The 15416-nt window shown below is 40.3% G+C and overlaps 1 protein-coding gene across 1 annotated transcript in view; it reads left to right on the forward strand.

Moving 5' to 3' along the window:
* Positions 1-9659, forward strand: part of LOC104544042 (thrombospondin type-1 domain-containing protein 7B-like) — a gene marked incomplete at both ends in the record, with an annotated part of 63809 nt that extends 54150 nt beyond the window's left edge. The window contains 4 exons of the mRNA XM_010188785.1: positions 1-226; positions 2392-2507; positions 8119-8251; positions 9556-9659. The exon at positions 1-226 is cut by the window's left edge and continues 8 nt beyond it. Coding sequence (XP_010187087.1) covers positions 1-226; positions 2392-2507; positions 8119-8251; positions 9556-9659 — 579 coding nt within the window. The remainder of the gene's footprint in view (positions 227-2391; positions 2508-8118; positions 8252-9555) is intronic.
* Positions 9660-15416: the final 5757 nt, after the last annotated feature.

The raw sequence follows: 15416 nt of genomic DNA on the forward strand, positions 1-15416 counted from the left end.
CCTGTCCTCCTGACCGAGCCCTGCAGGAGCACCGTGCCTGTAATGACCACCCCTGCGTGCATTTCTTCTGGGAAGCCTCTCCCTGGAGTTCCTGCTCTGAGGACGCGCTGGCGGCCGCGCTCAACACAACCGTGAGCTGGAGCGGAGAGGCCACTTGTGGAGTGGGCGTCCAGACCAGGAAAGTCTTCTGCAGGAAGAGCAGTTCTGGCCAGGTCACACCTAAAAGGTATTTAAAGAAAGATTTTTAGTCATTATTTGTAGTGACAATACATGACACATGAAGGTGTTAGCATACAGAATCTGCAGCATTGAAAAGAATTTCATTTCAGGACTAATTCTCCAGCTACTACTCCATCACTACTATGAAAGGGATGCTAATATGTAACAGAAATATATAGCTAGACCATCTTTAGTTTTCTGTGCAAATCCAGGCAAAATGCATGTTTTTAGTCGTGTTGATGTTTTCCTGTAGCTCCTCTGTTATTCTGGTTTACAGTTTTCTGCAAATACTTTTCCTGAAGGACAGGTGTGAGGAAAATATAAAGTAGATCTGAATACACTATTCGTCAATACATTATTAACAATGCCCTAATAAAATAGAAAAAGTAAATAGAGTTTGCATTACATTTACATCACAGTAAGGCAGAACCATATGTGTGATCTATACCATTCAGTTGATTTATAATGTGATAACAGCATGACAAAATTATGTATTCTGCAGTACAAATATTATGAATTTTGCTTTGCTTTACTAAATGAGGAAAATAAGTAGCACAGATGTTTTCCCTAATATCAAAAAATCAAGACATTGCTAATTATTTTTTGCACTGTTAATGAGTCTAGAGACTTACAACCAAGTTTCATTTCTTACTGTGGCTCTCAAAACAATCCTGTTCGTATAAGCAGACTGTGTTGATTTCAGTAAAGTTAATTAAAATTCTTGAGGTTAATGAGATTAATTAAATAAAAGGAGAGAAATCTAGTATTCATTTATAGCTAGAATCCATTGATACGCTGTAACTTTACCTAATTAAACATATTGTTTATAGAGCTATATAGTGTCTCAAATAGTTGTTTGCCCCCTCCGCTTTTGAGATGGTGCAAGGGGAAATGGAACTGAAGGGGATAAGTAAATATTCCCATGAAGTACGTGGAGGGAAAACAGAACTTCAGTGGTGGAAAAATCCTGCAAAGAGATCTGTGTACTGGGGACTTGAGAAAGGTTTAGGTTTATAACTGCTGTGGTGAAAGTCTACTGTTAATATGGCTTCAGCAATGGGAAATGTTATGTAAATAAATAACTTCTGTTTGTTGGTATACTCTGTTTTTTTGTATTCTGCAGTTTTCCTGACTACATGAAGAAAAATTATACCATATCCAAAGAAGGTGCAAGGCACAGGAAGCCAAATAAAACGAAATTTTTTGCAGAAAAATATTTCGCCATCTTCTGTTAAGATAATGGAAAACTGCCCTCTAGGATAATCATGCTTAATGAGAAGATGTCTCTTTGTATTTATTTTCTTTTAAATTATACTTCTAAGTATCTTATTACTATCTCAGTAACAGAATGATGACTGTAAGATTTATTTTCTTTTCTGAAGAGGTTTAGTGGCATATTCCTCTTTCAAATGGGATCATTTTGAGTCAGATGCACTACTATGTATTTTTGAGTGACCTTCCTACTAGAAATTAATACAAATTTAAAAAGATTAATTTCTTTTCTGGTCCCCCACTTTGAAATACAAGATCTTCCTGATCCCAGAAAATTGTTTCTCACTCCTTGAGTTTTTATACATTAACTGTGTCTGAAACTATTATTAGAATATGCATGAGATACTTTTCATTTAGGAATTAAAAAGGAATAAAAAAAGTAAATCACAGAACTCTTCTTACTATATTATGTTGTAAAACATTTTAAAATAACAATCAAGGCCTCGATCAGAGATCACGTTAAGCTGTTTTTATATTTCCTAGGGATTGAATGTGGAGGAATATCACATCAGTCCTTGTGCACACTTGCTTGAAGGCTGTTGCGTGTTGTGTTAAAACAGGGCTACGTTATAAACAGAACTGCTTGCTTTCTTTGGTAACAAACGTATCTGTTTTGCTTCAGTCAGTTTTGTATTTTAGGCATCATAGCCAGGGTTAGATCTAACCTGTAGTCATCAAGCCAAGGTCCACATTTTTAAAATTATTTTTTCTTTAATCTTTGAAGTGTACTAAACACGCTTGGGTTACGTGAGTGCAAAAGAGAAGAAAAATGAGACTTGCTGTGACCAGGATTGATATCTTTGTTATGGCAGAACGCTCACAGCCCTGTGAGAGTCTCAGGAGTAAAAAAATTTCCCCATAGTTTTAATTTTTTACTGTATTTTGTCTTTGGATTGATAGATGTCCTGAGTCCATCAGACCTGAGACCGTGCGTCCGTGTCTCCTCCCCTGCAAGAAAGACTGTGTTGTTACGCCTTTCAGTGAGTGGACTCGCTGCCCAACAGCGTGCCAGCCCGGTAAGCCTTTAAGAAGAGGTTAAAATTTGGGGAAAAGTTAAGAGAATTAGCCTAGAAACGTGCAGTAGTTGTAGTTCATGTCAGCTATTGTGTAGTTCATGTCAATTATTAATTTTTGGGTCATTCATCTGAATGAGTTTTGGACTTGAAGCGTTGTTGACAGTTATGTTGTGTCAGGTGGTGGGATCCTTGTGAGCAGATTTGGAGAGGTTGAGTTCACTTTACGTGGAATAAATTAAGTAGTTGGAGGCTTCTGCCTTCAAAGTCAGAAGTTCAAGGCCCCAGGGTTGTGTGGCTACACATGGAATTGCAATATTATATGAAAATTATTTCTCTTGATCAACCTAAATGTGTGTGCAGGGTTGTGCAAATAACTCCTCCACTTTTCACTGCCCGTACATTTCTTTGATCTAGTTGGTGAGCTTTTGTACTGTAAGTATTTGGCAAAGTTTCTTTATAATGATCTAGTGCTGGTTTTTGTGACAAATTTGTGTGTTTCATTAATTGTTCAGATGAAAGACTTCTCCATTATCTCAATGTTACATTTTTGTTGGTGGCTTCTTTGCCCTTCAAAGATTTTCAGTGGATGCTCTAGCGTGGTCCTTGTTAGATTTTACAGGAAATGAGTTGCTTTCTAAAACAGTGAATCCTGTTTTAATTAGGAATTTATATTTAGACTTTAAATGAGCTGCCTGTGAAGAAATAGAATAAATTACCTGGTAAATTACTTTGTTTATTAAATAATAGTCTACAATTAAAATGAGAAGAAATCAATTATTTAACCTCCTTGGCAGTGTTATCATTTTAATATAATTCTAAATTAAAACTTCTTAGGTGGGGGAGTTTGCTTTTCGCTAGATCTGTTATTGATATGACTGCATTGCCAGTTGGTTTTTTTTTTTTAATTTGCATTATGCAATTAAAACCTCAGCACGATAATGAAATTTCAAAACCACTATATGTATGTGACTTTTTAGGGGTTTTTGGTTTTCCTTTATAGAGAAGCTGTATTTAATGAAAACAATATACAGATGGTGAATTGCTAAGCAGATCAAGCAGGAACAGGTAGGATTTAAAATTAAATACATACCGGCATAAGAGCAGAGCTTAGACAAACATGCAGTCACTAAATCAGGTTTATACAGGACTTTACCAGTTAAGCTGTTTGTGGTTTATCTGAGAAACTGCGTCCAACTTTACTATCTAACCATAAAAAAAGCTGACATTTTGCCTGCATTTAAATGTCATCAGACAACAGGCTGTCTCCTGTCGAAGGTTTATCTCCTAGCTCAGAAGTGCAGACAGCGGTGAACTTAGGGCAATAACAGATGGACGGACAACATAATTCACAAAAGAAGTGCAATTGGATCCAAACACCTGGTGGCGAGGCAGGAACAGGGAGGTTGTTGCACGTCATTGATTCCCTGCCATTTCAGATACTTAAAGGTGACAACTGTCACTGCAGTCTCCTATAATTTATCTGTTTTAATGGGTCTTGGAGGGTGAATCGAAACAAGAATCAAAGGATCAATATGGAGATCTCAGAATATGAAAAGGTTTGCATGAGCAGCGTGTACATCACCTCCATACCTGGTGGTGAAGGTGTCCTGGGGAGGTAACTGCTTTCAGCATGGATGATGTGCGCTCTGGTCTGTCAGCATGGATTGAAAATGGGAAGATTAAAAAAAAGCAAACACCTAACAACGAATACCATTTTTCATCTCCCTCCTGAAACAAGATGATACCTGTAAATACCTCTCCTCTTCTGGGCATTGGTTGTCACGGGGAAAGGTTAGAAATTTCACTGTTGCTTAATTCTCTAAACAAGTTTACACAAGGTGTTGGGTAGTAACTGTCCTATTTATTTCCCCATGCCTTAAATCAGATTTGAAATAGGATGGAGTAAAAGTGGATAAAATGCATGGTGTGCCACAGTAAGGAAGTCCGTTGACCTTGTGTGAGACAGTTTCTGTAAAGGATTTGCCACTTTCAGTTCTCATAAACAAACGCTAAATCTGAGTTGGCCAAAGTTAAAGACTTATCCCTTCAAAAACACTTTTCTGCACACAAATACTGAAGACAACTCTGGTTTTGATAATGAAATTCTTGGAGAGGCTGTCATTATTTGTGTGCTCAGAGTCTTGTGTTGACCAAACTCTACCTTTCCCTCTGGTCATGAGCAAGGAGCATGAAGCTGAATGTGTCCTGTAAAAGCTGGATCAGATACAGCAGAATTTACAGTAGTGAACCAGGATTCTTTTCCCTCGTCTGAGAATGGGGATGCACCTTTCCTGGGGGTCAACTGCAGGGGAAGGGAAGATGCAAGAGCAGAGGAGGGATGAGAAGAAAGTGTTGATAGGAGGAGTTGTATGGATGTGTGTATAAGGAGAAGGAGACTGGTGGGACAGGGAGGTGGGAGTGGAAGCAGAGATAAAGCACCCCCAAAATTCTCAAACAGCGTTATCTGAGTTGCAGAGTCTAGGACACAAAAGTTAAGATTCTCTTGAGATTCTGAGGCTTGATTTTATTCAGCAGGGCAAGCAGTCATAGCCATACTTGAAATCAGCTGAAGTTCGACTTTACAAGGACAGTCCTACATAATGCTAATACTCTGGAAAATCAGGCTATAGCAATTCTAAATTAGATATAAAAATTATGTTCATTAACATTTGTAAGGAATGCTGTAGAAAAGCCAATGAGGAAATTCAATTTTGAAAATGGGATTTGAGTAATGTGCAATAAATGTTGAGGATAATTTAGTTTCTTGAGGTGGAGAAAATTACTGTGGGAAACTCATTTAGATTTGGTACTGATTAATAGAAAGGAAATGGCTAAGATTCTAATGCTGGTAGATAATTTGAATGAAAATCATCGCGAAGTGATAGAGTTCACGATTCTTAGGAGAAGGGAAGGGTGGTGATATCAGCAAGACATGAAAAAAAAAGAAGACAGACTTCAACAAACTGAGCGAATTGGTAGCTGCACCTCTTGGGAACGTGTTCTGTGCAGTCGGGAGTGTAGGAGACCTGGAAGCTACCAAGGAAGACTTGAATGAAATATTTGTCCATTGCTTACTGAGAAATGAGGAAAACACAACCTGGGGAATGTGCAATCACTGCTGTCGTTTCCTGTCTGCAGCCACAGAGGAATGGACTAAAGAATAAGTATTTCAATAAATTAGATGTTCCCCTGTCAGCAGGGCTGTGTGAATTGGGAAGGAAGTAATAAAGTAATGCCACAGCATCCAGTGGCTGTCTTCTGGGAGAGAAATTGCTGAGTCCTAAGGAACTAACTAAAACCCAGTAATACCAAGACAAACCAACCAGCCCCCTCCCCTCAAAAAAAAAAAAAAGGTTAAGGAAATTGTAGGTTAGTCATTCTAGTTTTGTTATGTAGGAAAACACAAGAACAACTTACTTCTTGAGATATAAACATTTCAAGAATCAGATTCTGGTAAACCGGCCAGTATGGAATTACTGAGAACAAATTGTGCCCAATGAATGTAATCTCCTCTTTTGACAGCATAGCTGCTCTAATTAAGGGAGCTGGTAGATTTTTGACACATTAAACTTTTATCAGGAAGCCGAGGAGCAGTGACTTGAATTAAATCACTGTTAAATGGGTACTCAGCTGCTTGCAAAATCTCACAGTGGATATAGCTGTGAAGAGTCTGGCTCTGTCTCCTTTACTGCCTGCCATCAGGTATTGATAGACATTGTTGAGATCCTGTGAGCCTTCCCTTCTCCAGGCTGAAAAGTCCCAACTTCCCTGCTCTCTTCTTGCTCCAGTCCCTAAATAGTCTTTGTGGCCATTCACTGGACTCAATTCAGTGTGCCCCGTGTCCTCCTCCTCCTCCTGGGGAGCCCAGAACTGGACATGGCACCCATGTCTCACCAGTGCTGTGTAGAGGGAAAGGATCACCTTGACCTGCTGGTGATGCTCTTCCTAAGGCAGCCCAGGATGCTGTGGCCCTTCTTTGCTGCCTCATGGTCAGCTTGTCCATTAGGACTCCCACGTCCTTCTTGGCAAAGCTGCTTCCAGTCAGTTGGCTGATGGGTGTCCACTGTTCACGATGAAACTGGAACGTGAGCCGAGGAGAGTCCTGTAGAAAACTCTTGTTGCCCCAGTTCTGTGATATTTGAACAGCTTGCATGCTTGAACAACAACATTAATGGATGATGCAGAGGTAAAAGAGGTAGCAAACACAATAGACAATAAATTAAATTATTATTGAGAAATTTCTCAAAGTGCAACTTGGAAAGAAAAAAATTGATTACACAAAGATGAAATGGGAAGTAGAGACATCAATATTGCCTCGGGCACCTCTGGAGATACAGCAAACTACAATAAGAATGAAAGTCAAGAGTTTGAAATGCTAGAACTCATTGAGGTTGTCAAACTCACGTGCAGTTGTACGTAAAGCACTGAAGATGTTGCTGTGCTGTGCACTGGTGAGGCTGCAGGTGGGATTCCTTGGGCACAGTGTTGTAAGAAAGTGAGCAATGAGAGGTAATGGAGTAGGACCTATGAGGAGCTGGGTTTGCTCAGTTTAGAGAGGGGAAGACTGGAGACAAGCCCTTGAAATTTCATAAAGTTTATGCATCAGATGATGGAAACTTATTTTTACATCTAGTGGAAAGAAGATAAAAAAGGTTTAGCTTAATTTACAGGAGCAATGGCTTGGGCCAACCATTTTTACTCTATCTGCACTTGTACTTTGTGTTTGTGGTGTTACTTTTCCTGAGTTTTCCTTCTATTCTAATGCACTGTAAATTTGCTACTGCAGCTTTGGCCTTATCTTCAGCTGGGAAAAATAGTACTTATAAGTGGGCTAATTTACACACTGCTTTCCTCTCTTGGACAAATTTGATGAAGTCCACTATTGAAAGATGTTTGCCTGGTCTGGAGTCCTTTATTGAGTTCTACTGAGATCCCCTTTCAGCTTTCTAGCATCAGTTTTTGAAGCTCTCGGTTCATACCTGCTGCTTACAGAGCGAAGGGTTGTGTTTGTTTTAGCTATAGAGATATAGATAAACCTTATCCTTGTCCTCCGTGCTGTGTTCTGATTTTGTGTGAGCTGTGTTTCCAGGTGGATTGATCTTTGAGACAGGTTAAGTAGAGTTAGCCTCTGTTGGTTGCAGTGGTTTTCCTATCGGGAAGTTATTGTCTGTAATTTCTAGACCCATAAAGATGGGTTACTGGTAGCAGCCTGAGACCTCCAGAATGTGTCTTCAGAAACAAAATCTACCATTATGACAGTTGTGGCGTTTTTTAAATTATTTTCTCCTGTTCAGGTGTTTAAGTATTTGATCATACCTATTTTCTTGTCTGATTTGATGTTCTGTCAAATAAACATTTTTGATGCATCTCTTAGGCTGTTGATTTATCACCCTCCCTGCCGCTGTTCTGTTGAGCTACTGGCAATTTTGAAGCCAGTAATGGTAGCTTTTGACCCACCATACCATTCCCTCCCTTCTTTGGGTAGTGCCAGAGTGCTCATGATTTCAAAATACAAATGACATGCAAAGTGTGTTTTTAACCAAGGCAGCCAGATCACTGACTCGGGGTGCCAACTGTGTCTGGAATGCAATTTTTTCCCTTTATTTTACAGGCAATGCCACTGCAGTTAAGCAGTCCCGGTACAGGATTATCGTTCAGGATGCTGCCAATGGGGGACAGGCATGTCCGGACACCTTGTATGAGGAAAGAGAATGTGAAGATATTCCCATCTGTCCGGTGTACAGGTAAAAAGTGTTAGCTTGGAATCAGTCTCTTGCCAGTGGGTGTCCGCTCCTCTTGTCCTGCACAGTTCCTACAAGAAAACAGCACAATACTGGAAAATGCAGAGATATAACCAAATAGTGTACCCTGCAAAATTTGTAAATGTAACATTCAAATTGGAGATTTCGGTAGATCTGGCATCATCAGAACAAGCACCAGTGGGCACAGCTCCTAGAAATGGTAACCTCAGACTTCAGTGTGTTTAAGAAAGGTATTACTGGGAACCCCTCCCTCAGAATATCTAAAAATCAATGTAAGCTATTTTGGAACCCCAAGCACGCAACTGCCTTAATCATAATTGTATGCTTATTGCAGAAACTCTTGTATTTTCCCCTGATGCTCTCACTCCAGTGAATAATACGCACTTTAAAAAATTCTGATTAGACAAATAGTACAATAGGGCAATTACTCACCGCCCTTCATTAAAATTCTGTGGCCCATCTGTTATACAATATTAGTAAATAGAAAAGCATTATATCTTTGCATATAAATCTGCAGCATGCGCATCCTGTAGGACATGGTCTCGGAGCAGAGCGGGGAGCTGAAGGTGGTGCCAAAGCAGGAGTCAGCTCTGCCTGGCTCTGTTCTGCATAGCGCTATGGAGAGCTGCTTTTCCTGATCTTCACTGGCACACGTCCTAGCATGGAGAGCAGATTGGGTACAGCGTCACTTGTGTGAGAACGGATCCAGGAAACCCTGACTTCAAAGCCTACTGAAGATATTTATATATACTTCCAATACCTGAAAGGTGCCTATAAGAAAGCTGGGGAAGAGCTGCTCACTAGGGCATGTAGCAATAGGATGAAGGATAATGGTTTTAAACTAGAAAAGAGTAGATTTAGGTTGGATGTTAGGAAAAAGTTCTTCACTATGAAGGTGGTCGATCACTGGAACGGGTTGCCCAGAGAGGTGGTGGAGGCCCCATCCCTGGAGATATTCAAGGTGAGGCCTGATGCGGCTCTGAGCAACCTGATCTGGTACCAATGTCCCTGCTCACTGCAGGGGTTGGACTGGATGAGCTTTAAAGGTCCCTTCCAACCCAATACATTTTATGATTCTATATTTCCTGTGTATTTTATGTGACTTGTGAAAGGTGAATCTTGCATCTGAATGTCAGTTCACAATGTTAATTTCAGGAGTAATTACAGCTTTTTGACATTGTTTTTCCTTAAGTCTCCACAGTATATGGTCATTTGTATCTGATGTGTTTGCCTGTTAACTGTTCTCCAGCTTTAATCACTTAGTTGTTAACCATTTCCTCTCGCAGGTGGAAGACCCATCGGTGGAGTCCCTGTGTGCTGGTGCCAGATTCAGTGAGACAGGCTGTGCCAGGACACAGTGAGGCGTGTGGACATGGTTTGCAGTCAAGGGGTAGGCTTTCTCCATGCTGCCTCTAAATATTTAAGGTGTTGAGAGTGTGGCATTTAAGTAGGCTCTTTACTCTTTCACAGTAGCTAAATTGGAAAGCAAGTGACTGAAGCACTTTAAGTGTTTTGGAAAGTGGACCCATTGTACAGTTTTGCTGTTGTGCTGGACATTAAAGTACCAGTAACATGATAGTATCCTTGGAGTATAGGAGGAGATTTATGCTTGGTATTTAAGTATCTCTACAGTCACCTGCTTTTCTGCCTAAAGATGAAGCATGTGGGCGTTAAAAGAACTATTGATCTGTAGGCCTCTGTGAAGTAATCCATTCTTGGTGCTGAAAATGGAAAGGGAATTTCCTCGTGATTTTAAATTTCACTAATAATTTGCCTGAGTCCTCATTTCCATTGGGACTATTAAAGTGTTCAGCGTGGGTGAAGGCTTTGGGCTCCTGCCTTTGGCGTTATTAAACACTTGGAAAATATAGAGCTCCTGTTGTCTGAACACAAGTGCTGGGAAGAATTTCCCTGTTCAGAGAGTGATCAGAGCCTGCAGTGGTTCCTGCAGACGGCTGGAGTGTTTGGCTGTTATCAGTCTCCTGGGAAATCTAACAAAACCTTTAAGAAAAGGTAATTTTTATTGGGGAAAAAATGCTATACAGGTATGCTAACCGAAGAAACTTGACATAATAATTTACTCCTTCGCAAGGGTAGAAACTATTCTTTAAAGATGAATTGAATTTTTATATAATCTGGAAACAAAGGACAAGAAAGAAAAGCTCTGACAGTATGTGGGCTGTATCTGAAAGAAGAAATGTGTTTTAAAATAAAGCTCAAAGGAGTAAATATCTTTAACTAGGTTTTGACCACAAGCCTTTCCACAAGGTTTTCAAAGAGAGCTCTGTAAATTGAGATGTCCTAAAAGGTATTCCTCTGTTTCCATGTGGAGGGAAGGTAATCTTTATGCTCCAGTAGGTGCATGAACTTTGTATTAATCTTACTCCGACAGAACTTGAAGTATAAGAGAAAAATATCACACTTACTTTTGCTCTGTGGAGTGTCTTCCAACAGTGCCATGGGCTGTGTGCTTCTTTGAGGTAAATGCAGGAAAGGAAATCCCATAGGCTTGTAGAATTAAGCAAAATTTGTTTCAGTGCTGCGTTCACTTTTTGTATTTAGCTGTGGTTTTTGTAACTCGCATCAAACCCATGGAAGATTTTTCTCCAAGATGTTTCCTACAAGCAAGGGTGTCATCTCCATGGAGAGGGCAGCTGAAACCAAGATGCAACTCTGACCACGTTGCTTCTGAATAAAAAAGCTGTTGGATTTTCAGTGATTCTGTAACTTATCTGTAGCAGCGTTTAGTAAAGGAAACTTTCATAAAGCTACTGTTAATACCTCACCTTGCTGCTACCTGAACTCTACAAGAGCTGCTAGGCTGTGTGAAGGGCTGCTGTGTCACCACATTGCCAGGGAGCAGCCGTTCAGCCGAGGGTGGCATTTGCTTACACACCTTGCCAGGTCTCATCAGCTTGTAGTCCTCCACACTGGAGAGCTTGGGATCCTCTCATCATCCTTCACCATGAATTAGGGGGGTCTTTGGAGACCTTTTGAAATAACATGAGGTGAGGCTGGTGATTTGGGTTTGTTGAGCTTGGAGAAATGGGAGTGGGGTTCACAGAGACGATGGCACCACACTGCACTGTGAAATACCAGAAGATAACAGTCATAGGCTGTAGTGAGGGAAGTTCCCAGACTGCCCAGAGAGACTGTAGATTCCTTGGAGATACTGAAAACTCAACTGAATAAGGTCTTGAGCAGCCTTTTCCAACTTTGAGGTCAGTTGTGCTTAGAGCAGGCACTGGATCTTCAGGGGTCTTTTCCAATTATATTGTATGATTCTGTGAGTCTGTGGGTCCTTTCAGGAGAGCCTGTGGCGTCGGTGGAAGAAAGCCAGATGTTACAGATAGATGCTTTCTGCAATATTCAGACATCCTACACATGAGTTTACATTTGAGGTATCACTACCACTCCACACAGTTATTGGCTTGGATGATGTGTCAGCATCTTTAGCCAGTAAGTGCTTATTCTCCAAAGAGTATTTATATGAATTTGCCCCATTTCTTTTTTGCTGTGTAACAGCAATTACCCTTTTACCACTGGAGATGATCAGTCTTGCTGTTCCTAAGCACATCTGTTTTCAGATATTTTTCATTTGCTGTCCGTATCCTGACTGTCATGTAAATAAGAGGACTTCTGTTTTCAGTGGCTGTTGTCTCTAGCTGGTCAGTGGCTGTTTTCTCTAGCCGGTTGTATAAGGGCATTGAATGTCTATAAATTATTTTTTAAGAAAGAAAGTGTATGTTTATGTGTACGTATTTACACAATTACTATCCTGAAGGAAAATTAAGTCTGAAATTACTTTTAAGCTCCTTTCTCTAGGCTAGATTCTGAGATAGATCCTTACATAGATCTTGTTCTATGAGTGTTTTCACTGAAATTGCACGTAAACGTACTGTATAACATGCAGAAGACATCAGAATTTGTCTGTGAATAATAAGCAGAATAGCCCAAGACATGACAGCTGTCTGAAGCTGCTGTTTTTGTGGCTTTGTCTTGGAGTAGTACTACACTAATTACAACAGCCTTTCATTTGGTATATCGGCTTCAGTGGACACACTTGTTCAGAAAACAGTCATGCAGGTAAGAGAAAAGTAGCATTTAGAACTAAGAAATGTAGTTGTTATTTAACTTCATTAAAGCATGATTTGCAAAAAGCCCCTGAGATAGGGCACTGGAGAGTAAAACAGGGTGGAGATGTTACTGTTGCTTGACAGTGACATAGACAACATTTCTAACAGTAAATGAAGAGCGTTACAAGCTTTTCTGTTGCTATATAGCTGTCATTTTCCTCGACAAGTGACTAATTTACTAGAAGGTGTCAAGACTGTGAGAAAATTGCTTCTGCTTCGGATGCCCTTCAGTGACTTTACTGTTCTCTGATGTCTGTGATGGAGGATCCTTCAGAAATGACCTCTCCCTTCAGTGCTGACATGAGCAGCCACCTTAGGCATTTACATTTTTGGGGAAAATATGTGTTGCTCGTTACACGGGATTGTTAAGGTTTAATTAGTGGATGGAAAGCCTGTTTTAAGCAAGCATCTTTGAAGGCTGCTTCAAAAACCATTGATAAAGTAAATAGCCACGTTATTAAAGACCAGCCTGATGTAATGAGACTCAGCTTTAAAAACTGGTCTTGGAAATACACTGACAACGTGGTTGTGAAAAAAGTAGTTACTTTCCAAAGGCAAGGATGAGCTGCAGCAATGGAACATGTCATGTCTTATTTCTCCTGCTCCTGCCGCTCTTTAACTGTGATTCATCTGGGGGATTTGACCACATCTTCCCCCATTAAAGAGACAGTGAGTCCATCTCAGAGCTATAGCTCCCCATTGTGGGAATGCAGAAATGCTGTGACACAGAGCTAATAATTCTTAGCGAATTATTTATTGATTTATGTACAGGAAAGCAGCAACAAACCCACCAATGCAGTAATGAGAAACTAATCCTCTGCTTTGGAGAAATGCAGTCTCCCTGCCTCACGTGAGGTCTCGGGATGGATCGATGCTGCGCAGCTTCATGTATCTCAGTAGGAAATGTCTCTTGGTATGCTCTGCTATCAGCCTATGTATGATGTATTTCTTCCCTTCTTTACAACTGGGTTGTAAATTCACACCACGTGGACTTTGCTAAGATGGTCGGTGTTAAATATAAACCATTGTGGTTGAACAGTTGATATATGAATTGGAAGTGAAAAAGTAGAATGCAGGCAGTGCTGGACTCAAGCAATTTAAGATTCCTGTCTCCTTCATTGCAGGTTTCTGGCTTTTGCTCTGGAGCTTCCTGATAGCTATAGGCACATTGCAGACAAGACCGGTTTTGACTAAGATGTAAAATAAAAAATCTTATCATTGTGAGAGCAAAAAATGTAAAAATCTGCTAGCTAAGTTTTCTGAGTTTGTCTAAATGCAGTGATAGTTTCCGTAGAGTCTTATATAAAATACATGCAGAGTTGTGGTTACAAACATCCTCATTTGTAATGAATTAGTGACTGTTAACGTGTTCCGTACAAACCAAGATTGAAGGACGGATTTTGGTATTGCCTGCTAACATTGCATCTACACAGGTATTTCAAACCAGCATCCTTTAGGTGTATTATCTAGTGTGTTATCAGTCTGCAACACAGTAATGGCCATATACATTAGTGTTGCTTCTGTTGAAATTGTATTATGGTAACCTATTTATAATGAGACGTGCCATCAAAAAAGCATCAGCATTACCTTAATTTTTTTTTCTCATAAGAGTCACCGAACAGTTCCTATTCCCTGTTTTGTAGGTAGTTAATAGAAGTGCTGATTAGCTGAATTAACAGATGCATTCATTGTAATTTGAGTTGCAGAGTGCTTTTGCACAGAATTACCAATTTCAGGAGGCACCTATTAGAATCCTGCTATAATTTGCAGGCTAGAGGCAATGTGATAGCCTAAAGTTTACAATGAATATGTTTAAGATAGTAAAAGTGGCGAAGGCACGGACTGCTTCAGTTCGCCGGTGATGCTTTATGGGCAGCGCTGTGCTATGCAGTCCGATGTATAAATCTGTGCAGCTGGTAGCGGCTCTCCTGTCACCAGGAGCTGTGGTGGGTAGGACACTGGCACCTTGAGCCTTGCTCTGAGTGATGTTGGGGGTTCATCAGGTCTGTCAGTGTTTTTGCTGGTGCTATGGGTCTAGGGTAATGGGTGGTTGCAGGGCGACAAAGTGGGAGCACAGCGTCGCTGTCTGGAAGACACCTGCCTGGCAACTGGTGGCAGTGGGAGCAAATAGGTGAGGGAAAAATAATTACCATGGGAAGGACAGGAGCTGAGTCTTGTTTGTGATATGTTTGAAAGGAAGGTTTGTGAAGCGAAGTCTGTCTAGGGTGGGGATTGAGGTTCTGATCACAGTGATTAGAAACAACCAAACCAGAATGAATTGACTATTATTTCCTATTACTGTGATTCAGTGATTACTGGTTCTTGAAAAGCTGATTTCTTACCTTGATGAGGCAGTGGGCTGGGGGTCTGGCAGTAAGGTAAGTGGAAAGTAGCACAGATAATGTCCTCCTAACTTTAGGAAGACATTGAGTCCAGTCTAACGTGGCAGTCTCCCATGAGCAATAAGAAATTGTGACCTAGAGAGATGCAGGATGAGGTGGTTGTGCAACTCATTGGAAAAATGCAGTCAAAGCTCTGTTACCAGCTGTTTGCTGTCAAGCAGGAAGGCCGTTTCAGATGGCTTCTGTAGGGTGCACGAACTCTTGGCTGTCTTCGGTATTTTCACTAAGTGTATATAACGACATAGAGAGTGCATCGTATAACACATCGGAGTGTTTGCAAATTGTGAGTGCTTTGAAGGGCAGGCCAAACATACAGGTTGGATACATTTGAATGTGCTCTGAAATCAGAAAACTGAAATTTTCGTTAAAGAAAAACACGTGCAGCACTTACCTCTGCACTACCACTGCCCATCTCTCTACATAGTGTAAGTCTGGAATTAGGAATCCAGAATATAATATAGGAATATAATATAGGAATATAATACTATATTATTAGTATAATAGCATTATACTGTTCTAAAAAAGTACATTATAAAATCATGTTTCTTCTTACGTTTTCCTTCTTACCTCTTGAAATTTATTCACAGAATCACAGAATCGCTCAGTTGG

The sequence above is a fragment of the Mesitornis unicolor genome, unplaced genomic scaffold (assembly GCF_000695765.1).
Source record: "Mesitornis unicolor isolate BGI_N332 unplaced genomic scaffold, ASM69576v1 scaffold21117, whole genome shotgun sequence".
In the NCBI taxonomy this organism is placed as follows: Eukaryota; Metazoa; Chordata; class Aves; order Mesitornithiformes; family Mesitornithidae; genus Mesitornis; species Mesitornis unicolor.